The following is a 27112-nucleotide window of genomic DNA, read 5'->3' on the forward strand; positions in this document are numbered from 1 at the left end:
CTGCATTTGATGGTATGGCACAGTGGTGCAAATTGATGACACAGTGGCTGCGTTTGATGGCATGGCACAGTGGCTGCGTTTGATGGCATGGCACAGTGGTGCGAATTGATGGCACAGTGGCTGCGTTTGATGGCATGGAACAGTGGTGACAATTGATGGCACAGTGGCTGCATTTGATGGCATGGAACAGTGGTGACAATTGATGGCACAGTGGCTGCGTTTGATGGCATGGCACAGTGACTGCATTTGATGGCATGGCACAGTGGTGACAATTGATGGCACAGTGGCTGCGTTTGATGGCATGGCACAGTGACTGCATTTGATGGCATGGCACAGTGGTGACAATTGATGGCACAGTGGCTGCAATTTTTTTTTTCGTTTGCGCCCCCCCAAAAAATCTTGAGCACCAGCCGCCACTGGTTATTTTGCTAGTCAGTTTGCTCTTTTAGCCTATGTATTATGGTAAGGAGCTGAGCTTCTACCTCATTGGTGGCCTCCACCATCCTCCGGTAATGGATTAGTCAGCTTTTAAACCCATATTCATATATCATTGTCTTTTTTTCTTCCTTTTGAAAAGAAGAAAATACATTTATTAGTCATATGGAGCTCTTCATATATAACGTATTTCTTTCTTACTTCAGGGAGCTGGGTGACACCAGGGAATGTTGTATTTCATAATTAAATATATTTTTGGAATTCTCTTGTGTTTTTGCTCCAGTGTTTAACAAGCAGGACTGTTCTAAACACTGATAATAATATTGATGTAATTATCCCAAAATACATCACAATTTTTATTTCTTTTTAATGACATTATTTCTAATACGACAATCTATAAAAAAATTAATATTTTTTTTTATCAAGATTAAGAAGCATCTGAAATTTTGCAAAAATCTGAATCAGCCAATGATTCTAATTTAAAGTTTGTGTAAAGTGCATTTAAAATGCATAAAGTACATTTACAGTGTTTCTCTCAAAATAAGCGCGGGTCTTATATTAATTTTGGCAACAAAAGACACAGTAGGGCTTATTTTCGGGGTAGGTCTTACAATGTAATGTACAGTCTTCTCTCCCCCACCATCTCCCTGCCTGTCAGGAATCCCCAGTGTGAACCGAGTTAAAATGCTTGTAAAATCCTACAATTTACTATATTACAGTATTATATAAATGTACATTGTGTGTGTTTCTGTAATAGAAATGTGCCAAATACCTTCATTATAGCGCCGCTCTGCGCTTCTGTGACCCGCTGGAGCTCTCTTCCCTGCAATTATATTACAGAAACACACACATTGTACATTATATAATACTGTAATATAGTAAATTGTGGATTATAGGATTTTACAAGCATTTTAAACTAGGTCTTATTTTAGGGGTAGGGCTTATATTGCAACCCCCCTGGAAAATAACGCTAGGTCTTATTTTCGGGAAAGGTCTTATTTTCGGAGAAACACAGTATTAGCAAAAGTTAAACAACCCTGTCAGGTTTTTATAGCTGTCTACGTCCTTGTTGGGAAGCTTAAGGTCCGGTATTAAGCTACTACCTAATAAAGGGGTTGTAAAGGAATTTTTTTTTTTCATTATAAGCATCCTTTACCTGCAGACATTCCTCTTTTCACTTCCTCATTGTTCGTTTTTGCTCAGAAGTTGCTCTATTTCTTCTCTGTTCTGTTCACTTCCTGCTTGTCTGATTGTTACTGACCACCGTGACGGGAGGGTTTACTGCGGTGGTCAGTGACGTGCTCACCCCCTCCTGGGAACTACATCTGTGCGGCAGGACACTCTCTACGCGTTAGAAACTTCAAGGAGGTGTGAATTACTGGGCGTGGCGCAATGCATACTGGGAAATGTAGTTCTTACATGAACGAGCGCCGCAAACCAGGAAGTGAATGAGAGAACAGAAACTAGAACGCCGGAGGTGATATAGATGAAGGAAGTTAATAGGTATTTACTCGTTTTTTAACAGAATCATTACACTATTCTAAAATAAAATGGGGGGAACTAATGCGCAAAACCAACCTAGCTAGGGCACACAAAACTAAACTTAATAAATGAAATATCAATTAATGTATCTAATAGGCAGCAGCCACGACTAATAGTGCTCACACACTGATAACAGATTCAAAATAGGGAGGTGTAATGGCGCTTGCAATAAATAAAGTGAAATAAAGCTAAATAATAATAATCACAAACGTAAAATCATTAACAATTTATTAAGAAAAGAAACAGGTAACACTCACAAACAGAGCTGTATCAACAGCATGTGTAGTACAGATTGCCTCCGCTCTGCGGCCGCGAGCAGATGATGTCACCAGCAACCCTCCTACTTCCTCACGCGTATCGTGACACCACACGTCACTTAGTCATAGGATCCATATTGGACATTATTCACTATTTATATCACATATTATTGCACAATGCACTTTTAGTGGATGGAGCACTTTATGGATTTTTTGCTTATTCACATATAATTATCATTTATTTATATATGTTTTATGAAGAAATTATTGCTACTATTATATGATTTTTTTCAGGATTATTTTATTGTTTTCACCTTATCAACACTGTGCTTTTATTGGCACGTCTGTTTACCTGAATAGGTAATTTTTATTATTATTTCACTACCATCACCCTCCACATTATTCATTGATGTTGGGCGGTTTATTGATTGCATCTGGAGTGGAACACATTTAGACACACAGGAATTGGCGCATTTACTCTCTAGAAATTGTTATTTGTTCGTATTTTTATTCTTGGAAAATATTTTCTTTCTATCAACAGGAATTATTATTATGATTATTTAGCTTTATTTCACTTTATTTATTGCAAGCGCCATTACACTATTCTGTCTGTCTACCTTGCAGACATTCATTTTAGGCAAAAAAACTCCACACTTGCGGCGGCGTAACGTATTGTATATACGTTACACCCCCGTAAGTTTTCATCGCAAGTGCCTGATTCACCAAGCACTTGCGTGAAAACTTACGCCGGCGGCCTCTGGCGTAAGCCCGCGTAATTCAAAGGGGTGTGTGCCATTTAAATTAGGCGCGCTCACGCACCGGACCTACCGCGCATGCTCCATTTTAAAATGCTTGCTTTGCGCGAAGTGACGTAATTTTTTTCGAACGGCGACGTGCGTAGCGTACTTTCGTATTCCCGGACGTCTTACGCAAGAAAAAAAAAATTGAAATTCGATCCGGGAACGACGGCCATACTTTAACATGGGCTGTGTAAAGTTAGGGCAGGTAAAACGACGACTAACTTTGCGACGGGAAACTAGACTAGCAACGACGTAACGAACGCGAAAAACCGCTGTGGATCGCTGTAAAACCTCATTTGCATACCCGACGCTGGAATACGACGCAAACTCCACCCAGCGGCGGCTGAGGTACTGCATCCTAAGATCCGACGGTGTAAGACAATTACACCTGTCGGATCTCAGGGCTATCTATGCGTAACTGATTCTATGAATCAGTCGCATAGATACTCTGAGAGATACAACGGCGTTTCAGAGAAACGCCGTCTTATCTCTTCTGTGAATCTGGCCCATTATGTATATTGTTTTAGCAAAGAATAAAATGGCGGTCATTGCAATATTTTATGTCACACGGTATTTGCACAGCGGTCTTTCTAACGCAATTTATTTGGAAAAAATACACTTCACTGAATTAAAAAAAAGAAATAAAAAGTAAAGTTAGCCCAATTTTTTTTGTACAGGGTGGGCCATTTATATGGATACACCTTAATAAAATGGGAATGGTTGGTGATATTAACTTCCTGTTTGTGGCACATTGGTATATGTGAGGGGGGAAACTTTTCAAGATGGGTGGTGACCATGGCGGCCATTTTGTAGTCGGCCATTTTGAATCCAATTTTTGTTTTTTTCAATAGGAAGAGGGTCATGTGACACATCAAACTTATTCGGAATTTCACAAGAAAAACAATGGTGTGCTTGGTTTTAACGTAACTTTATTCTTTCATGAGTTATTTACAAGTTTCTGACCACTTATAAAATGTGTTCAATGTGCTCTCCAGTGACATGCGGTGAGTGCTACGCTGTGGGCTCTTGCTGAATGAAGCTAGGACAGCCACTGATGTTTCTTCATTAGTGACAGATTTCATGTGTTCACATTTTGGCAAATCCAACACTAAACCAGTTTGACGAAACTCAGCAAGCAGTTTGCTAACTGTAGCATGGGAGATGGGTGGTCTCGTAGGCTGTCTTGCATTGAAATCTGCTGCAATGACCCGGTTACTGCGTTTACCAGACATCAACACAATTTCTATCCGCTCCGCACGTGTTAACCTCGGCGACATGTCAATGGCTGTAAACAAAGAGAAACTTGTAAATAACTCATAAAAGAATAAAATTACGTTAAAACCAAGCACAACTTTGTTTTTCTTGTGAAATTCCGAATAAGTTTGATGTGTCACATGACCCTCTTCCTATTGAAAAAACAAAAGTTGGATTCAAAATGGCCGACTTCAAAATGGCCGCCATGGTCACCACCCATCTTGAAAAGTTTCCCCCCTCACATATACTAATGTGCCACAAACAGGAAGTCAATATCACCAACCATTCCCATTTTATTAAGGTGCATCCATATAAATGGCCCACCCTGTATTTGGATTGTATTTTTGGATGACAACTGTACTGACTAAACGAAAATCGTACGATCTGGCATCGTACAAGGAAAATTTTCGTGCTTGTCCAATTGAATAATATTGGATGAACTGTCGTCATCTGCTCTCGAAAGTAGTGTACACACGATCCGAAAATTGTACGATTCTTCCTCGGACGATCTTCGGATCGTGTGTACTGGCCAAAACTGTTGGTGCACTGACTGCCCCAAAATACTCACCAGCAGTAGGGATGAGCTTCGTATTCAAGTCGAACTCATGTTCGACTCGAACATCGTATGTTCGATCGTTCGTCGAAATACGAACAAAACGGGTCGTTCGCGCCAAATTCGAGTTACGTTTCACAGACCACAATTCACTGCGGCATCGCTGGCTGATGATTGGCCAAGCATGCAATATGACCTGCATGCTTGGCCAATCACAGCTTGCAAAAAACGGAGAGCCATAATTGGCCAAAGCCAGGGTGGCTTTGGCCAATTATGGCTCAGGGGGTTTAGTACACGCCCCACACTAAAAAAGGCCGCCTGCCTGTGTTGCAGGGGTTAAGAGAGGACAGAGAGAGAGAGGGCCAGATCCACGTAGCGGATTGTAATTTTCGGCAGGCGTAGCGTATCGTAGTAACGCTACGCCGCCGCAACTTTGAGAGGTAAGTGCTGTATTCACAAAGCACTTGCCTCTAAAGTTACGGCGGCGTAGCGTAAATCTGCCGGCGTAAGGGCGCGGAATTCAAATGGTAAAGATGTGGGCGTGTTTTATGTTAATTTTACTTGACCTGACGTAAATGAAGTTTTTTCTGAACGGCGCATGCGCCGTCCGTGGGGGTATCCAAGTGCGCATGCTCAAAATTAACCCGCAACAAGCCAATGCTTGGCTTTTCCCCTGTTCTTTTGCTGTTACCCTGTGAAGTGATGTATTTGCTGTTTGTTTGAATAAAAGACAACCTTTTTGGTCATTGGAGTGCGGCCATCCAATCCTTTCTTTGTATCCTATGCATGGTTAGTGCATTGCCAGCACCCACGGTATCCTGAGTCAGTCTGCTTTCATTTAGTTGACCCACCTGGAGCGGTGATTTTCTTCGCCAGATCCACGTAGCGGATCATAATTTTCAGCAGGCGTAGCGTATCGTAGTAACGATACGCCGCCGCAACTTTGAAAGGTAAGTGCTGTATTCACAAAGCACTTGCCTCTAAAGTTACGGCGGCGTATCGTAAATCTGCCGGCGTAAGGGCGCGGAATTCAAATGTTAAAGATGTGGGCGTGTTTTATGTCCGAAGCTCCGCGACCGCTGCTGCGGGACTCGCGGACCCGATCGCCGCTGGAGTCCCGTGATCGGTCCCCGGAGCTGAAGAACGGGGAGAGTTGTGTGTAAACACAGCTTCCCCGTTCTTCACTGTGGTGCTGTCATCGATCGTGTGTTCCCTTATATAGGGAATCACAATCAATGACATCACACCTACAGCCACACCCCCCTACAGTTAGAAACACTAATGAGGTCACACATAACCCCATCAGCGCCCCCTAGTGGTTAACTCCCAAACTGCAATTGTCATTTTCACAGTAAACATTTTAAATGCATGTTTTGCTGTGAAAATGACAATGGTCCCAAAAATGTGTCAAAATTGTCCGAAGTGTCCGCCATAATGTCGCAGTCACGAAAAAAAACACTGATCGCCGACATTAGTAGTAAAAAAAAAAAAATTACTAAAAATGCAATAAAACTATCCCCTATTTTGTAAACACTATGGCCCAGATTCACAAAGGACTTACGACGGCGTATCTCCATGTACGCCGTCGTAAGTCTGAATGTGCGCCGTCGTATCTATGCGCCTGATTCTTAGAATCATTTGCACTTGAATTCGGCCAAGATACGAGCGGCGTAAATCTCCTACGCCGTCGTATCTTGGGGTGCATATTTACGCTGGCCGCTAGGGGCGCTTCCGTATATTTGTGTATGTAAATTTTTATGGCACAAAACAGCACAAACATAGCACTAAAGAAACACACTTGAGTTTTTATTTGTCCTGATTGTAATGGGGCAAAGTGGATAGGGTTTGATAAAAAAAAAAAACTGTTATAACTTAAAAACCATAACAGCACAAATACATTATTTTTTTAACAATCAGGTTTTCTTTATTGAAAGGATCAATTGCTTAACAAAGAAATAACGGCTGAATCAGCCAACTGACATAACAATACAGGTGACAAGCATTTAAATTTGACAGTAATCATCAACAAAAGGTAACATAAGATACAATATAAACATAGAAAAGGTACCAAGCATAGACTTGATATTAAGGATGAGCCGAACTCCCCCCTGTTCGGTTCGCACCAGGACTTGCGAACACACCAAACGTTCGTGTGAACTTTAGAACCATATTAAAGTCTATGGGACTCGAACGTTTGAAATCTAAAGTGCTATTTTTAAAGGCTAATATGAAAGTTATTGTCCTAAAAAGTGTTTGGGGACCTGGGTCCTGTCCCAGGAAACATGTATCAATGCAAAAAAAGTTTTAAAAACGGCTGTTTTTTCAGGAGCAGTGATTTTAATAATGCTAAAAGTGAAACAATAAAAGTGTAATATTACTTTAAATTTCATACCTAGGGGGGTGTAAAGTCAGCATGTGAAATAGCGCATGTTTCCCGTACATAGAACTGTCTCTGCACAAAGTGTAATTTCTGAAAGAAAAAAAGACATTTAAAACGGACTTGCGGCTATAATGAATTGTCGGCTCTGGCAATTCAGAGCGAATTCATTCATAAAAAATAGCGTGGGGGTCCCCCCAAATTCAATTACCAGGCCCTTCAGGTCTGGAATGGATATTATGGGGAACCCCGCCGTCAATTTAAAAAAAAAATGAAGTGGGGTTCCCCCCAAATATCCATTCCAGACTCTTCAGGTCTGGTGTGGATTTTAAGGGGAACTCCACCCCAAATAAAAAAAAAATGGCGTGGAGTTCCCCCAAAAATCCACACCAGACCCTTTATCCGAGCACGTTAACCTGGCCGGCCGCAGAAAAGAGGGGGGGACAGAGTGGGCCCCCCCCTCTCCTGAACCATACCAGGCCACATGCCCTCAACATGGGGAGGATGTCCCCATGTTGATGAGGACAAGGGCCTCATCCCCACAACCCTTGCCTGGTGGTTGTGGGGGTCTGCGAGCGGGGGGCTTATCAGAATCTGGAAGACTCCTTTAACAAAGGGGACCCCCAGATCCTGGCCCCCCCTATGTGAATTGGTAATGGGGTACATTGTACCCCTACCATTTCACGAAGGAAGTGTAAATAGTTGGAAAAAACACACACACACACACCGTAGAAAAAGTCCTTTATTAATAAAAAAAAAAAAAAAAAAATCCAGTGGTGGTAATCCACTCTCGGTCCCGGCTTCCTGCTCCAACGTTGTCTGTATCCAGCGACGGGTGCGGGTGATCTCCGGTCCAGCGATGAGAAGATCCATCCATCCAGAGCGCAGCATCGCCAACCTCCTCTCTCTGCTGGACACAGCCCAGCGAATGACATGGGTGAAGCTTTGACATTTCTTATATAGGGGAGGCGGGCCACCTGTCACGTGACCCTGCACCCTCTGACGCACCCTCTGCTACGTCACTGGGAAAGCCGGTCTTCCCCCTTGCGTCAGAGGGGGCGGGGTCACGTGACGGGTGGCCCGCCTCCCCTATATAAGAAATGTCAAAACTTCACCCGCATCATTCGCTGGGCTGTGTCCAGCGGAGAGAGGAGGTCGGCGATGCTGCGCTCTGGATGGATGGATCTTCTCATCGCTGGACCGGAGATCACCCCCCGTCGCTGGATACAGGCAACGTTGGAGCAGGAAGCCGGGACCGAGAACAGATTACCACTGCTGGATTTTTTTATTTTTTTTTTATTAATAAAGGACTTTTTTCTACGGTGTGTGTGTGTGTGTGTTTTTTCCAACTATTTACACTTCCTTCGTGAAATGGTAGGGGTACAATGTACCCCATTACCAATTCACATAGGGGGACAGGATCTGGGGGTCCCCTTTGTTAAAGGGGTCTTCCAGATTCTGATAAGCCTCCCGCCCGCAGACCCCCACAACCACCGGGCAAGGGTTGTGGGGATGAGGCCCTTGTCCCCATCAACATGGGGACATCCTCCCCATGTTGAGGGCATGTGGCCTGGTACGGTTCAGGAGAGGGGGGGGCCGCACTCTGTCCCCCCCTCTTTTCTGCGGCCGGCCAGGTTAACATGCTTAGATAAAGGGTCTGGTGTGGATTTTTGGGGGAACTCCACGCCATTTTTTTTTTATTTGGGGTGGAGTTCCCCTTAAAATCCACACCAGACCTGAAGGGTCTGGAATGGATATTTGGGGGGAACCCCACGTCATTTTTTTTTTAAATTGACGGCGGGGTTCCCCTTAATATCCATTCCAGACCTGAAGGGCCTGGTAATTGAATTTGGGGGGACCCCCACGCTTTTTTTTTTTTTTTTATGAATGAATTCGCTCTGAATTGCCAGAGCCGACAATTCATTATAGCCGCAAGTCAGTTTTAAATGTCTTTTTTTCTTTCAGAAATTACACTTTGTGCAGAAACAGTTCTATCTACGGGAAACATGCGCTATTTCACATGCTAACTTTACACCCCCCCCCCCAGGTTCGAAATTTAAAGGAATATTTCACTTTTATTGTTTCACTTTTAGCATTATAAAAATCACTGCTCCCGAAAAAACAGCCATTTTTAAAACTTTTTTTTGCATTGATACATGTCCCCTGGGACAGGACCCAGGTTCCCAAACACTTTTTAGGCCAATAACTTGCATATTAGCCTTTACAATTAGCACTTTAGATTTCTCCCATAGACTTTAACAGGGTGTTCCTCGGCTTTTCGAATTTGCCGCGAACACCCAAATTGTTCGTTGTTCGGCGAACAGGCAATGTTCGAGTCGAACATGAGTTTGACTCGAACTCGAAGCTCATCCCTACTTGATATCAGTACTAACTAAGCACTAACAGTGGGGTAGTGGGTGTGGAGGGGGGGAGAAGTAAGATCCAGGCCCGAAAGGCAGTGAAACAAGACGCAAAACAGGGCACCCCCACTTATGACGATGTTCACAGCTGCCACTACTTATCAAATTTCCAGGGGCATTCACAGCTGATGTACGCCAATTTGTAAAGTGGCAATGCAGCGTCAATCATAGCTAACCAGGAGGACACAGTAGGTGGGTCAGGAGAGGACCACTTGCAAATAATCACCTTTTTTTGCATAAAACAGTAAATAGGCGATAAGCAGTTTATTATGATGAGACCTTTGATCATCGTCAGGAATCCCCAGAAGGGCCAGCTCTGGTAACAAGGGAATCGGCAAATCTAATTTGGCATTAATCAGATCAAACACCTGCCTCCAAAAGGCCTGTATCCTGGGGCAATCCAAAAGTACCTAACTGACCTAGGCAACGTGGGGTTCCTTGTCTGGATACATTTTGTGGAGCCTAACTGATGTGTAATATACCCTATGTAACAGTTGTATTTGTACTAACTTGTCTCCTGACGAGATAACCAGCTTGGGGCATTGCTCCAGAGAATCCTCCCAATCCTCCCTATCTAGGGAAGGTATATGTGCCTTCCAGCAGTCCCAGAGTTTCTCTATCTTAGGTGAATCAGTCCTAAACAGGGTCTCATATAGTACAGAAAGTGGCTTCTGAAGATCTTCCTGTGCTAGAACGGTCTCAACAGGGTCTAGTTGGAGTAAGGGCCTAAAAGGGAACTGAGCCCTGGCAGCATGTTGGAGCTGGAGGTACCTAAGGAACATCCATCCCGCTAAATGAAATGCACGGCAAAGCTGTGCATATGTTAACAGCGTTCCATCCGGGATTATGTCACGTAATGTTTTAATATCAAACCTGGCCCAGACTGGGGGTAAGGAATCAATTTAAAGTGGGCCAGATACCACCTAGTCTCCTCATATAAATGCCTAGCAGCCACCCAAATGCAAAGCTTAGTTTTATTAGGGATCGGCACAGTCTTGTATGCCCTGTCTCCCCTGTAAGCTAAGTTCCGCAGATCCATCAGCGAGCCCAGAAAGGCTGCATCTAGGGATGCGCTAATCACAGGCAGTGAAACATTTCCCCATCTCTGTATCAGCGTATCGGGACAATGTCTCGCTGCCTGCGATTAGCGCCAATGTTGGTGCCCTTCCCCGGCATTAATCCAATCTGGTCCACATAAACCAGATCAGAAATTACGGTACTCTGGATAAATGCAAGACAAGGATTTTAGCATGGACCTTAGCGTCCACATTCAACAGGGAATTAGGCCTGTATGAGGCACATTCCAAAGGATCCTTGCCAGGCTTAGGCACCAACACAATAACAGCCTCCGCCATGGAATCGGTGGTGTTTATATTGGTCCATCAGTGCACCAACACCTTTGCAGCCATTGTGCTATATGCTGGGTGCTTGGTGTGCTCTTGTACCTTTAAAGGAGGGGTGGCTTCCCTTCAGTTCACCTGCCCCTGTCTATCCATTAAAATGCATGTGCCTCCACTGTGGGGACGCTCATTGTTTAGTGTTAGGACCACAGATATTACAGGGTGCCTTGGCGCGGCTCTGTGGCTCACGCATGCGTTTGCAAATGCGTGCGGACTGAACCCCTGTTTTTAACGCATACTGTAGACAGGTTAATTGGTTTTCTGCAAGCTGGTCGGTAAGTAGGCTTGGTTTTTCCCTGGGCATTCCCCAGGTTTTTGTTGTTAATCGGGGAGGGCACCCTGCTCAGGAAAGTCAGAAAGGAGGGACGTCAGTTTGGGGGCCAACAAGTCAACGTGCTGGGAGTAAAACTCCATAGGGAGACCATCTACTCTCAGGGTCTTATAACCCTGCAACCCCATGATAGCAGCCGGAACCTTTTCCAGGGTGATGTCTACCTCTAAATTATTCCTGGATTCCTCCGCTTACTGACGGCCCTCCTTTCTGACTTTCCTGAGCAGGGTGCCCTCCCCGATTCCATGGCGGAGGCTGTTATTGTGTTGGTGCCTAAGCCCGGCTATCATAGGGAAGGTGATGCCCCCCCAAGAAGTCCTGGAGGCCTGAAGGAGAATAGCGAGCCCTTGAGGAGTACACATAGAATTGGGAAAACCTAGCGTTAATCCCCTCTGGGGATGTGATCATGTGCTCGCCCTCATCTTGAATACCAGTGATGTGGGTAGAAGGTGATTGCCCCCTGGCCAGCTATGCCAACAGCCGGCCATTCTTATCGCCATGTTTAAACACCCTCTGGGCAGTGTAGCATGGATTTCTTAGTCTGATCAATGTGGCACAGAGAGTGTTCTCAGAGCACCAAGCATAATAGGTGGTCTCAGTGGGGGAGCGTACATATTCCCTCTCTCGCCTCTCAGCCTCCGCCTCCAGTTCCTTTAAGGACTTTGCCGCCTCTCTCTGCACCAAAGAAATCCGGGAAATGTATTCTCCCCTTCCTTTTGGAAAATTGTCAAACATGCTCATACACACACTCCTAAACCTTGTGGACAGTCTTCCCAGAAGAGTTGAAGCTGTCATAGCTCCAAAGTGTGGGCCAACTCAATATTGCACCCTACGGACAAAGACTGGGATGCCATTAGAGTTCATGTGCGTGTAAAGGCAGGTGTCCCAATACTTTTGCCAATCTTGGGCTGGATTCACAAAGAGTTACGCCGGCGTATCAGTAGATACACCAACGTAACTCGGAATCTAAGCCCGTCGTAAGTTTAAGTGTATGCTCAAACTGAGATACACTTAAACCTAGCTAAGATACGACGGCCTGCGCCAACGTATTTAAGGGTGCAATTTTTCCGCTGGCCGCTAGGTGCCGCTTCCGTTGATTTCGGCGTAGAATATGTAAATGACTAGATACGCCGATTCACGAATGTACGCTTCCCCGTTGCAGTAACGATATGCCGTTTCCGTAAGAGGTACGCCGCGTAAAGATAAAGCTGCCCCCTAGGTGGCGTAGCCAATGTTAAGTATGGCCGTCGTTCCCGCGTCGAAATTTGAAAATTTTACGTCGTTTGCGTAAGTCGTCCGTGAATGGGGCTGGACGTAATTTACGTTCACGTCGAAACCAATACGTCCTTGCGGCGCACTTTGGAGCAATGCACACTGGGATCTGTACACAGACAGCACATGCACGGTTCGTAAAAAACGTCAATCACGTCGGGTCACCAATCATTTACATAAAACACGCCCCCTTATCCTCATTTGAATTAGGCGCGCTTATGCTGGCCCCATTTACGCTACGCCGCTGTAACTTAGGAGGCAAGTGCTTTGTGAATACAGCACTTGCCTCTCTGACTTACGGCGGCATAGCGTAAATACGATACGCTACGCCGCCTTAAAGATGCGCCAATCTACGTGAATCCAGCCCATAGTGTATGGGTGGGCAGAAAAGCTTTAGTCTGGTCAGTTCAAAATCTTACAGTTCAGTATATTGCGATCAGTTCAAAATCAATAAAATTAAACAAACTTCAGAATGGACAGTAACCTCAATTCATATAACACACCACTATGGGGACATTTTTTGTGTGACAAATAACTGTCACACAAAAAGTGACAGCTATTTACAGTCCAAGGATTTTCCAATTTGAAAATTACAGTCACATGACTGAAAAATGGCCCTTTGAATGGAGTCTAGTGTGTTCACAAGTTCATCAGAACTGGGCAGAGGACTTTATTTGTTCAGCTGTCAAAAAATAATTTAATTATGACCTTTTTCAGACTGTTTTTCACATCTTGGTTCCTTAGGCTGTAAATAAAAGAATTTAGCATAGGTGTAATGATGGTGTAAGCTATGCTAACAATACGATCATACTGGGAGGAGTGGTCTGATGTAGGACGGAAGTAAATGAAAATGATGGGACCATAGAAGAGGGAAATAACCATGAGATGAGAAGAACAGGAGGAAAAGGCTTTGCTGCGGCTGCTGCTGGTCTTCATTTTTACCGCAGCCCGTCCAATGAGCACATAGGAGATGAAAATTAAAAGGAATGGAATGTTACCAGCCAAAGGAGCTTCGGTGTATATTAGGAGCTCAGCTAGTGTAGTACTGGAGCAGGACAGCTTGATGAGGGGTATCAAATCACAGACGAAGTGGGGGATCAGTCTGTTCTCACAGTACTTTAAATGTGAGACAATATAAGTGTACAATAATGAATGTAGAGAAGCTGCAATCCAACAGATACTAGTCAGCGTGACCATAACCTTATCACTCATTAATGAAATGTAGCGTAAGGGGTTACATATAGCCAGATATCGATCAAATGCCATGACTGACAGAAGAAAACTCTCAGTGGTGCCCATTAATATGAGGAAGAACAGCTGCAGGAAACAGCCAAGGAAGGAGATGGAGGATCTTCCATGAAGAATGCAGGAAAGAAGCTTGGGAACCGTCACTGTAGAGAAAATGATGTCCACCGCAGACAGGTTCCCTAAGAAAAAGTACATTGGTGTGTGCAACTGCGGAGAAAGTTTAATAGAACTTAGTAAAAGTAAGTTAGAAGTCCATGTGAGGGTGTATATGACCAGAATGGCGGAGAAGAAGGCAGCGTGATTGTAGTGGAAGTCTGAGAAGCCCAGAAGGACAAAGCCAGAGGTTAGATTTACTGTTTCCATTATCAAGGAGTCAGCAAGGTCAGGTGAAAGAACGATACCAGAAAACCACAGCAGAACACTAGATGTCACCTTGATTGTAGAGCTATAGAAATGGAACCCAATCTTCAATGCATTATCTAGAAATGAATACAGGTCGGTTCATAACATTTTCTTTACATTTCCTCATGATGATGTAAAGTAGATAAAGTCTCTTTTTCCTTTTGTTCATGTATAGTATATTTAGCAATTTCTGTTAAATCATTCCTGACAATGAACATTGAAGAACAGTTTACTTACATGACAGTTTTTAGTTTTAGAAATTCATCAAAATCTTTCCTGAAAAAATCCAAATCCAGCCATAGACAGTTCGAATCTTGGCCGGTTCAGCAGGGACTGGCGGAGATTCAAACCATATATGGGCAGGGTGATTGTACCCAAGCCGATCCAGTGATTAACTTGGGTACAACCAGCATGTTAGATTTTTAGGATGCGCCAATCGGCCGCGGCTCTAGCCAGTAATAATCACTGTGTTCTCCTGGCAGGGACAGCTCCCTGCAGCCCCCCCCCCGGATGGGAGAACACTATACATTATAACACATTATAATGTAAACACCGAACACATTATAGCTCCAGGGGAGCGACTCCCTATTCAACACTGGCTCAACATTGAGTGATTTTGTTTTCCTGCAACTCGTGGTTTTGCTCAGTGTTCCCCAAAAACTTTAACATTGGAGTCAAAACAGGGCTAGTAAATGTCTTGGGTGTCATGGACATGCAATAATATCTGGCAGCTTACCTTCTTCTCATGTCTCCATCAGAGGCCTGACTCTCTTCTGGCTGCCTTTTTATCACCTCTCCTTCCTGTATGGCCCCACCCCAGGCCATCCCAGGAAGTCTATATTAACTGTTGCACTGCAGGTCTGCTTTGCTGTTCAACCGTGTTGTTAGCTTAAGTTCCTGTCTGCAGTGTGCTACGTTTACCTTCCTGTGTACCGTTTTTGGCTTGTCCCTGACTTCTCCTGTTTGCCTGTGACCCTGACCTTTTGCCTGTCCCTCGGTTACCCTTGTCTGCCTGTTGCCCTGACCTTGGCTTACCCATCACTATAACTTGTCCTGGTTGCTGCTTCCCCTCTCTCCCTGCGGAGCGTGACCTAGGGGATCCCAGGGGTCGCGACTTGGATCCAGCTGCGGCGAAGGCCATCCTCACCACTAGAGGCTCTGGTGAACACAAAGCTGGGTCTTAGACTCCGCGCTCTGGGGAATCTTGGGTTCACGCTTCCTCTCTGATTGCATCAGTCAGCTATAGGGTTTACTACCCTGTGGTGCATCCCTGACCCCAACGGGGTGCACTTGTCACCTGGCTACAGGTGACCTGACATTGGGTCAATAGGTGCTTAATTATTAAAGGAATATCGATTGGGGTCAGTTAATCTCCCACACCCTCCCACACCCAATTCCCAACACCATAATTGGCTGTCTACCTCCTACAACAGTAGTCGTAACTCCCACCTTCTCATCCCAATTCCCCTGATTCCACAAGTCAGCCCCCCTCTTTCATGTGCCCTCTGGAATGCCCAGTCAGTCTTCAAAAAAATAGCTTCTGTCAATGACCTTTTCTTCTTTGAATGCCTTAATTTGCTATTACTGAAACCTGGCTCCAGGAATTCGACACTACCTCTCCAGCTTCCCTGTCCCACAGTGGCCTCCTCTGGACTCACAGTGGACGAAAAGGAGGTGGTGTCGGACTTCTCCTCTCCCCACAATGCACCTTCCAGGTACTTCCAACACTTCCCTCTCTTTCCCCCTGCTCTTTTGAAATGCACTGCATTGGTCTTTTCTTTCCAGCTTGTCTGAGGGTCGCAGTCATTTATCGGCCTCCTGGACCAGTGTCACACTTTCTGGATGACTTCTCTACATGGCTAACCTATTTTCTCTCGTATGAAGTGCCTGCCATCATCCTAGGTGACTTTAACATTCCAATCAATGTTAATACTGCAACCACTTCTCAACTACTCTACCTAACCTCCTCTTTTACCCTAAAACAATGGACACAAACCACCACTCACTCCAACGGCAACACTCTTGACCTCGTATTCTCTTATCGCTGCACTCCCTGCAACCCTTCCTCTCTCTGATCACAACCTTATCCGTTTCACACTCTTTTTGTCTCCTACATCCCACGCTGCCAACCCACAAACCACTACCCACAGAAACCTTCACAATCTCAACCCTTCCCTTCTTCACTCTGCTACTGATGGCCTTTACGACAAAATCGCACCCTTGTCCTGCCCAGACCTAATCACTTTCATCTATAACAACACGCTATAATCCTCCCTAGACGTACTTGCTCCTCTTTCTACACGAAGAACCAGGTCTCATCTTCCACAACCCTGGCAAGCAGACAACACCAGAAATCTTGAGAGACGCAGCCGCGCTCTTGAGCGAGCATGGCTTAAATCTAATTCCCTGCAAGACTTTACCCTCTACAAAATCTGCCCTTCTCAAATACAACTTCTGCCTCCACATTGCTAAACAAACCTACTACAATATTCTCATCAAAACCCTGTCATCCAAAGCTCACCAACTCTGTTCTACCTTTAATTCCTTACTTCACCCTCCACTGCCCTCACCCACCAACTTGCTTACCACTCAACAAATTGCCAACCATTTTAAAAGAAAAATCGACACAATTTGCAAGGAGATATGCAGAATTCAACTTCCTCCCCTAACCAACACATCAGATCCAACACCACACTCAATACTCTCCTCCTTCTGCCCAGTTACCACCGATGAAGTTAATACCTCCTCTCCATGGCCCACCTCACTACCTGTCCCCTGGACCCTGTCCCCTCACAATTACTGCCATCACCTTCCCACTCCACCCTAAACTCCCTACCCCACATCTTTAACCTCTCCCTCTCCTCCGGCACCTTTCCTTCCCCGCTCAAACATGCACTGGTTACCCCCATATTTAAAAAATCCTCACTAGACCCCACCTGTTTGAATAACTTAAGACCCATCTCCCTGCTTCTGTTTGCCTTCAAGCTCATCGAATCCTTTGTTGCTGTTCCTGGCTTAAAGTCTTCCCCAGTTCCCATTCCCATTCCTGGACACACTTCAAGGAATGTGTTTCTGGTTGTGTAATTAGTAATCGGTAGCTTACCGAGAGTGTGTGGGATATTGCTCCCTTACCACTACAACGTTTCTCAAACGTAGTGAGGGGTCTACTGAACCGCTCTGGTTCCGGGAGGGTCCTGAGGAAGTGGGTAATCTGTAATGCGTTCCAAAATTTAAGTCTAAATCTATTCTCTTGTTCCATCAGTTCCCCTAATGTCAGCCATACCCCATTATGAATAAAGCTGAATGCATAAATACTTCCCATGTTAACTAAATGCCGAAAGGCATTCTCTTCCCATCCTGGATGAAAAAGAGGGTTACCTAGTGTTGGGTATAGGGGGGAGGTCGTGGGAGCTATGGGAAAGTGGGAAACAATGCTGAACAAAGCCTCACCGTATTACCCACCACAGGATGCTCCCTCACCTTCCTGGGCAGTGCAGTACAACACCACGGTGCTCAACTTAAAGGGACCCGTGATTGGGCTTGTTCAATTTGAACCCATAATTTAGTATCTATGGGGTAGATTCAGATAGGTTAGCGGATCTTTAGATCCGCGTAACCTATCTGATTTACGATCCACCGGCGCAAGTTTCTGAGGCAAGTACTTAATTCAGAAAGCACTTACCTCAAAACTTGCGGCGGCGTCTCGTAAATCCCCCGGCGGAATTCAAATTCCGCGGCTAGGGGGCATCTACGATTTAAATCAGGCGCGTTCCCGCGCCGATCCAACAGCGCATGCGCCGTCCGCGATTTTTCCCAGCGTGCATTGCTCCAAATGACGTCGCTAGGACGTCATTGGTTTTGGCGTGAACATTAATTCCGTCCATCCGTATTCACGAACGACTTACGCAAACGACGTAAAAATTCAAAACTCGGCACGGGAACGAGGGCCATACTTAACATAGGATACCCCTCACATAGCAGGGGTAACTATACTCCGGAAAAAGCCGAACGCAAGCGACGTAAAAAAAATGCGCCGGGCGGTTGTTCATTTCTGAATCGGCGGAAACCCTCATTTGCATATTCGTCGCGTGTAAAAAACGAAACGCCACCTAGCGGCCAGCGGGAGATTACAGCCTAAGATCTGACAGTGTAAGTCACTTACACTTGGCGGATCTTAGGGAGATCTATGCGTAACTGATTCTATGAATCAGCCGCATAGATCCGACCGGCCGAACTCAGAGATACGACGGTGTATCTCTATCTGAATCTGGCCCACTGTGTCTGTTCCAATCAATCACTCTGTTCAACTGTACTGCTTGGTAGTATTTCCTAATATCCGGCACTGCCAGACCTCCTTGTCCCTTTGTAAGCATTAATTGCTTCCGTTGTATCCTGGGGTGTTTATGTGCCCATATGAACTCAAATATTAACCTCTGACTCTGTTTAAAATAACTTAAAGGGTCACTAAAGGGAAAAAAATGTTTTGCTGAAATGACTGTTTATTGGGTATAGAGACATAAAAGTTAACTAATTCCTTTTTAAAAATGATTAAAAATTGAATTTAATCTATCATATAATGTGCCTCTAGTTTCACTTTAGGTTTTGAAGGTACATACATGAAGTTCCGGGTGAGAGGTGAGTCGGGAAGACTCACAGAACAAAAACAAACAAATCCAGGGCAGTGTTTTGTTTTTAAAATGAATCTGATTGGTTCTGAGGAGTTTTAGACACACAGTAATGACAGCTTAGACCACCGTGAGAAAGCTCCCAGTATGATGGTTATAAGGAAACAGGCAACCAGGAAGTGTGGAGATCACAGCAGAATTACAGCTACTTCAAAGCAAAAACGACGTGAACGTAAATTACGCCCAGCCCCATTCATGGACGACTTACGCAAACGACGTAAAAATTTCAAAATTTGGCGCGGTTCTGACGTCCATACTTAACATTGGCTGCGCCATCTTTTTGGTGGAATATCTTTCGGCCTGAAAAGGCCTTACGTAAATGGCGTATCTTTACTGCGACAGGCAAGCGTACGTTCGTGAATAGGTGTATCTCGCTGATTTACGCATTCTAGGCATAAATCAGCGTACACGCCCCTAGCGGCCAGCGTAAATAGACAGCTAAGATACGACGGCGCCGGCGGTCGTATTTTAGCTAGATTTAAGTGTATCTCAATTTGAGAATACACTTAAATATACGACGGCGCAGATTCAGAGTTACGACGGCGTATCTACTGATACGCCGGCGTAACTCTACCTGAATCTGGCTAATTGTGTATAATAATAATAATAATCTTTCAAGGTTTCTGTAGAGCTTCACACCAGTCCCTAGTCCTGAAGGTGAGTGGTTAGCAGAGAGATGGTGTTACCCTGGGTTAGATGGCCAGAAAGAGTGGCCTTGAGTTTCTCCCTCAGCTGTGTGTTGTAAGTGGCCTTCCACCCTCCCCTTTCCAGGAAGGATACAATTAAGTGTTCATTTCCTTTCTTAGCATCCCCTCCAAAACTCTTTTGGAGAGCCAGTGAGTACACTTTATTTTTAAGGAGTTGTAAAGGCAGAAGGTTTTTTTTTTATCTTCAAACCCTCTTGGAGAACCAATTAGTGTACTCACTTCAAACTCTGTTGGAAAAAGAGTGAGTATACCAACCTCAGACTCTGTTGAAAAGCCAGTGAGCATTAGACATGTGCACAACAAAAATGTTCGTATTTTTTTGTTCCGTTTCGTCTTGTTCCATAGATTCGTAAAGATTTGTAATTTCGTAAGACTCAAGTTTTCCTATTCAGATCCGTTCGTATTTCGTAAGACGCAAGATTTCCTATTCGGACCCGTTCGTATTTTCGTAACAGTTTTATTTTCGTTTATACTGAATGATTCGTAATTCTGTCTAATTTATTTTCGTTGATTCGAAATTCGTAATTTTGTTAGATAATAATTTTCGTTTAATGGATTCGTAATTTTGTACTTTCTTAAATACATAGCAACATGCGGCTAATCCATATTAAGATATACTTCCTCTTAAGCCCCGTACACACGGTCAGACTTTTTGCCAACAAACGTCAAAATGAGCGTTTTCCAAAAAATCCGATTGTGTGTGCGCTCTATCGGACAAACTTTTTCGGTTTCAAAAGTCTGGTCAACTCCCTTCAGACAAAAATCCACGGAAAAGTTTGTTTGAAGTCCGAGCGTGTGTACGAGGCTTTACACTGTACAATGTGACTCAACACAAAAGAGATAAGTTGATTGGCTAAGATATTAAGGGCCAGATTCACATAGAACTGTGGCGGCGTAACGTATCGTATTTTTCATCGCAAGTGCCTGATTCACAAAGCACTTGCGATGAAAACTACGCCGGCGCAAGGCGGGCCAATTCAAATGGGCGTGTGCCATTTGAATTAGGCGGGCTCCCGCGCCGGACCTACTATGCATGCTCCGTTTCGCAAATCCCGTCGTGCTTTGCGCGCCGTGACGTCATTTTTTCGAACGGCGACGCGCGTAGCGTACTTCCGTATTCCCGGACGTGTTACGCAAACGACGTTCATTTTTAAATTTCGACGCGGGAACGACGGCCATACTTTAGACAGCAATACGTTTGCTGACTAAAGTTAGGGCACCTAAAACGACGACTAACTTTGCGACGGGAAACTAGACTAGCGGCGACGCAGCGAACGCGCAAATCCATCGGGGATCCGCCGTTACTGCTAATTTGCATACCAGACGCTGGTTTACGACGCGAACTCCACCCAGCGGCGGCCGCGGTATTGCATCCTAAGATCAGACACTGTAAAACAATTACACCTGTCGGATCTTATGGATATCTATGCGTAACTGATTCTATGAATCAGTCGCATAGATAGAAGAAACGCCGTCGTATCTCTTTGGTGAATCTGGCCCTAAGTAATTACTCACTAACTACTCTGCCCAGTGCCCATTCAAAAGAACGATACAAGTACACAAATTTACGAACAGACAAAAAAAAGGGATTTACAAAACACACAAATGAAAATACGAACATACGAATGAAAATACGAACAGACAAAGGATTTAAAATACGGAATGCAAATCGTTCGTTATAGATGTCATTTTCGTTCTTTTGCTTTTTCGGTGTTTCGTATTTTAGTAAGATTGTCCAATCATACGTTCGTATTTTCGCTTGTTCGTTATTTTGCTTATTCGTAATTCCGTAATTTTCGTATTTTGGTTCTTTCAGCTTTTCGGATGTTCGAATTGATACGAATGTACGAAAACTAACAAATTTGTACGAAAATCCATTCGTTACGAACGGGAACGCACATGTCTAGTGAGCATGCCCACCACAAACTTTGTAGGAGAACCTGTGAGTATACCTACCTCAAACTCTGTTGGAGAACCGGTAAGTACACCCATCTCAAACTCTGTTGGAGAGCCAATGAGTACGCCCACCTCAAACTAACTTAGAGAGCCACTGAGTAAACCCATAGCCATAGGAACTAATTGCAATGAATCAGTGTCCCCAAACCAAAGAGTGAACTGCCACTCAACCCAAAATGAAGGAACCTACAAGTTCTGATGTCTAGAAGAGTGCTGTGGACTTTTCAGAACTGTGGTTGTAGTGCAACCAGTGTTAAGCATTAATGGGTGATTTTTTTTTTATTTTTTTTTTAGCTCTATTCTGAAATAAAACCAACCAGCCTTTAATTTTGACTTTCTTCTAGCTCTTAACAGCTTAAGGACCGCCTCCTGCACATATACGTCGGCAGAATGGCACGGCTGGGCACATGTACGTACAGGTACGTCCTGTACTAGTACCCAGCCGTGGGTCGCAGCTTCCCCGTTCTTCACTGTGGTGGCTGCATCGATTGTGTGATCCCTTTTATAGGGAGACACGATCGATGACGTCACACCTACAGCCACACCCCCCTACAGTTGTAAACACACACTAGGTGAAACGAAACTCCTTCAGCGCCCCCTGTGGTTAACTCCCAAACTGCAACTGTCATTTTCACAATAAACAATGCAATTTAAATGCATTTTTTGCTGTGAAAATGACAATGGTCCCAAAAATGTGTCAAAATTGTTCGAAGTGCCCGCCATAATGTCGCAGTCACGAAAAAAATCGCTGATCGCCGCCATAAGTAGAATTTTTTTTTTATAAAAATGCAATAAAACTATACCCTATTTTGTAAACGCTATAAATTTTGCGCAAACCAACCGATAAACGATTATTGCGAATTTTTTTACCAAAAATAGGTAGAAGAATACGTATCGGCCTAAACTGAGGAAAAAAAATGTTTTTTTTTTTTATATATTTTTGGGGGATATTTATTATAGCAAAAAGTAAAAAATATTGAATTTTTTTCAAAATTGTCGCTCTATTTTTGTTTATAGCGCAAAAAATAAAAACCGCAGATGTGATCAAATACCACCAAAAGAAAGCTCTATTTGTGGGAAAAAAGGACGCCAATTTTGTTTGGGAGCCACATCGCACGACCGCGCAATTGTCTGTTAAAACGACGCAGTGCCAAATTGTAAAAACCCCTTGGGTCATTTAGCAGCATATTGGTCCGGTCCTTAAGTGGTTAAAGAATATCTAAACTCAAAAAACAAAAATATTTTACTATATTAATATATTATATATTAATTATTGCAACTTACCCATCCTTAGATGTGGTGGCTGCATTTAATTTATTTTTCAATCAATAAAATAGACCATCCTTTATTAATTATTGTGGTACTTTAGACAAAGCCCCAGACAAAGGGATATATTTTCGGATGGCCTAAAATGAATAAATTAGTAGGACACTAGGTCGAGGTCTCCTCTGATTGTTAACGAGTAGACCCCTTTCCCTTGTTCACTTGTTACTATCAGCATAGGTTCACACTGCTGCGAATTCAAAATAGCGGTAAAATGCGCGATTTTACCGCAATTTCGCGGCCGCGATTTTGCCGCGATTTCGGCCGCAATTTAATGTAAATCGCAGCCCGAAATCGCAAAAAGTAGTACAGGAACTACTTTTTAAAATCGCAGATGCGGCGTCGCACTGATTAGGACAGTGCCATTGCCGACAATTGCCGCCGATTTGAGATGCGATTTGACATGTCAAATCGCATCTCAAATCGTTCCAAATCGTACCCAGTGTGAACCATGGCTCAACCTGTTTTTTTTTTTTCTCTCTGAGGAACACCGCCTTTAAACACTATGCAAATGTTTTTTTATACCTGTATATGTAAATTCCCTAGTGATTCTTTAAATTAAAAAATAAATAAATAAATATATACGGTATATGATTTTCTAAAAAAAATTAAATATTTGTATTAATTAAATTCACAAAATAGAAAAACCAAAGGTCTATATGGGTAAAACATTTAAATACTCCAATTTGATAAAATACAGCTTGGAGAGGTAAATATCAGGAGACTCGTCACAATGGGGGGTATTTATAAAAACCTTAGAGCTATTCTTGTACATTCATTCTGTGCGAATGTCAAAAGTTACTAGGCTAGTTTCTTTTCTTGTCTAAGGTATTATAATTAGTAATAATTATTGACATTTCTTGAATGATCCGCCCTAGCACTAGAAACTTATAAATGATTATTTTGCTAAAAAATTTCTTAGCCGGGAAAAATAAAACGAATGCAGCCACCTTGTAAGGTAAGCTGCAATATACTGTATGACGTTTATGTTCCTAGGATTAGATATTCTTTAAAAAATAGAAAAAAAATGAGGGTAAATGGCTGTTTTAACTTAGAATTATGTAGGAATTGTGGGCCAGATTCACGTAGAATCGTGGCGGTGTAACGTATCGTAGATACGTTACACCGCCGCAAGTTTTCATCGCAAGTGCCTGATTCACAAAGCACTTGCGATGAAAACTACGCTGGCAGCCTCCGGCGCAAGGCGGGCCAATTCAAATGGGCGTGTGCCATTTAAATTAGGCGCGCTCCTGCGCCGGACCTACTGCGCATGCTCAGTTTCGCAATTCCCGTCGTGCTTTGCGCGCCGTGACGTCATTTTTTCGAACGGCGACGCGCGTAGCGTACTTCCGTATTCCCGGACGTGTTACGCAAATGACATTAAATTTTAAATTTCGACGCGGGAACGATGGCCATACTTTATACAGCAATACGATTGCTGTGTAAAGTTAGGGCATCCAAAACGACGACTAACTTTGCGACGGGAAACTAGACTAGCGGCGACGTAGCGAACGCGAAAATCCATCGGGAATCGCCGTAACTCCTAATTTGCATACCCGACGCTGGTTTACGACGCGAACTCCCCCAGCGGCGGCCGCGGTACTGCATCCTAAGATCCGACAGTGTAAAACAATTACACATGTCGGATCTTAGGGATATCTATGCGTAACTGATTCTATGAATCCGTCGCATAGATACTCTGAGAGATACGACGGCGTATCTCTTTGGTGAATCTGGCCCTGTGTTTCTTTTGTGTGAATTAATTCCTTTTTTTTTAATTTGCCTTTTTTTTTTCTAGCAAATAAAAATAAAATATATATTTTCTTATATTTAATACATTATCGTAGCGTGTAATTCATTTTAGGCCACCCAGATTATATCCCTTTGTTTAGGGCTTTATAGATATCATTTAGATTCAGAGCAGATGGTTGGCTTAACATATGGTATTTTCTTTTAATATAATTGCAACATTTTAGATTCTGTAGAAATGATCTTTTTTTTTTTTTATTTAATTTTGGATTACCGTAAATACTCGAGTATAGATACAATACTCTGTAAATACTCTGTATAGAACAGAGACAGAACAGAGGGTGAGCGTTGTCACCTTACCCACTTCGCAGACGTGCTATAGACAACATTTTGATTGGGAGCCACGTCGCACGACCGCGCAGTTGTCATTCAAAGCGTGACAGTGCTGAAAATTGGCCTGGGCAGGAAGGAGGTGAAAATGTCGGGTATTGAAGTGGTTAAAGTGGATGTAAACGGGGCATTTTTTTTTTTTTTTTTAATGTCACGATGTAGAGTATAAGATTTCCTATCATCTGTGCCCAGTCTTGCCACACAGAGTTAATCCAGCTCTGAGCAATCCTCTTTTATTATTCAGTGAAAATTAACAGACTTCCAGATAAAAACCTGTCTAAATAAAAAGTCCTTTTCTCCCTCCTTGCTTTGAGTGACAGGTTATTTACATATCTAGCTCGGACATGTTTATCATATGTTATGTTATGTTTATCATAATATGAGGTGATCCACAGTATAAAAAGTGAGAAATCCACCCCTCTCCCACATAACACATCCTGGTAATATACAATGAACCATGGATCAACTCATATTATGATAAACATAACATAACATATGATAAACATGTCCAAGCTAGATATGTAAATAACCTGTCACTCAAAGCAAGGAGAGAGGAAAGGACTTTTTATTTAGACAGGTTTGTATCTGGAAGTCTGTTAATGTTCACTGAAAAGTAAAAGAGGATTGCTCAGAGATGAATTAACTCGGTGTGGCAAGACTGGGCACAGATGATAGGAAATCTTATTCTCTACATTGTGACATCAAACAAATAAATAATAAGGCAGCAATGGGGGTCTATCTATGAAATATTTAGCTCCATCTAGTGACCAAAATGTAGTATAGCTTTCTGAGATACCTCAATAAGAAAATATTCCACATTTGGAACTGATGATCATAGGAATTCATCTATTACAGAAATTACAGTCAAAGTTTGTGCAGCCTGCCTATGACATCGGTCCAATAAATGTTTTATAAATAGACCCCCTAAGGCTCTATTCACACCTAGGCGTTTTTACGCCCGACGCTGTTGCAGCCTGAAATACGCTGGAGGGGTGATTTAACATTGTCGGCTATGGAGATGGTTCACATCTCCACGCCGAACGCCGAAACGCCGTAAGCCTGAAGCTCAAAACAAGTCCCGGACCCTTTTTTTCAGGCGCCTTCGGCGTTCGGCATAGCCGACAATGTAATCACCCCTCCGGCGTATTTTAGGCTAAAAAACGCCACGTGTTTGTCGCGGAAAATCGCGGTACAATACGCCGCGTTCAGGTGTGAATGCAGCCTAAGTGTGTTATTGGCAGGATCACTAGGTCAAAAAAAAAGCAAAAAAAAAAACATGGAAGTCACCCACCACTTCTAAGGACCAATAAGCTATAATAATATAATACATTTTTATTTTTGGGTTTATATTTCCAACAACGCATGGGCTCCTTTGACTGTGTGTCTTTTTAAAAATATCTATTAAAAATATGTATTGATTTTTAGGTATCACCAGGAGGTCTATTTATTAAAAGAATTGCTGTTCGAATGCCCGAGCATTCACACAACTGTCACAAATAATCTCTCTAATGTGTCTAATATGCGTATATTTCCTATAGTCATCAGCTCCATCTACTGCCCATATTTACCTGAAATACCACAATCATTAAAATACAGCATTATGACCACTAGATGGAGCTGGTGATCATAGGCAATATACTATACATAGGGCTAGATTCAGGTAGGGCGACGTAAATTTGTGCGGGCGTAGCGTATGTTATTTACGCTATGCCGCCGCAATTTAGAGAGGCAAGTGCAGTATTCACAAAGCATTTGCTCCCTAAGTTGCGGCGGCGTAGCGTAAATCTGCCGGCGTAAGCCCGCCGAATTCAAATTGTCAAGAGGTGGGCGTGTTTTATGTAAATAAAACATGACCCCACGTAAATGACGTTTCTCACGAACGGCGCATGCGCCGGCCGTGAACGTATCCCAGTGCGCATGCTCCTAAACATGTCGCAAATAGTCAAAATGCTTTTGACGTGAACGTAATTTACGCAAAGCCCTGTTCGCGAACGACTTACGCAAACAACGT

General features: G+C 43.5%; 1 protein-coding gene across 1 annotated transcript; it reads right to left on the reverse strand.

The window, feature by feature from the left end:
• Nucleotides 1-13012: 13012 nt before the first annotated feature.
• Nucleotides 13013-14252, reverse strand: LOC120928180 (olfactory receptor 1G1-like). The gene has a single exon (XM_040339290.1). The coding sequence runs from the start codon at nucleotides 14250-14252 to the stop codon at nucleotides 13320-13322; it is 933 nt and encodes a 310-aa protein (XP_040195224.1). The 3' UTR covers nucleotides 13013-13319.
• Between the last annotated feature and the right edge of the window lie 12860 nt (nucleotides 14253-27112).

Source organism: Rana temporaria, chromosome 2 (assembly GCF_905171775.1).
Source record: "Rana temporaria chromosome 2, aRanTem1.1, whole genome shotgun sequence".
Taxonomy (NCBI): Eukaryota; Metazoa; Chordata; class Amphibia; order Anura; family Ranidae; genus Rana; species Rana temporaria.

What these genes read in the sequence shown, in the direction of transcription:
- LOC120928180 (XM_040339290.1), bottom strand. Translation starts at nt 14,252, where the DNA reads ATGGAAACAGTAAATCTAACCTCTGGCTTTGTCCTTCTGGGCTTCTCA.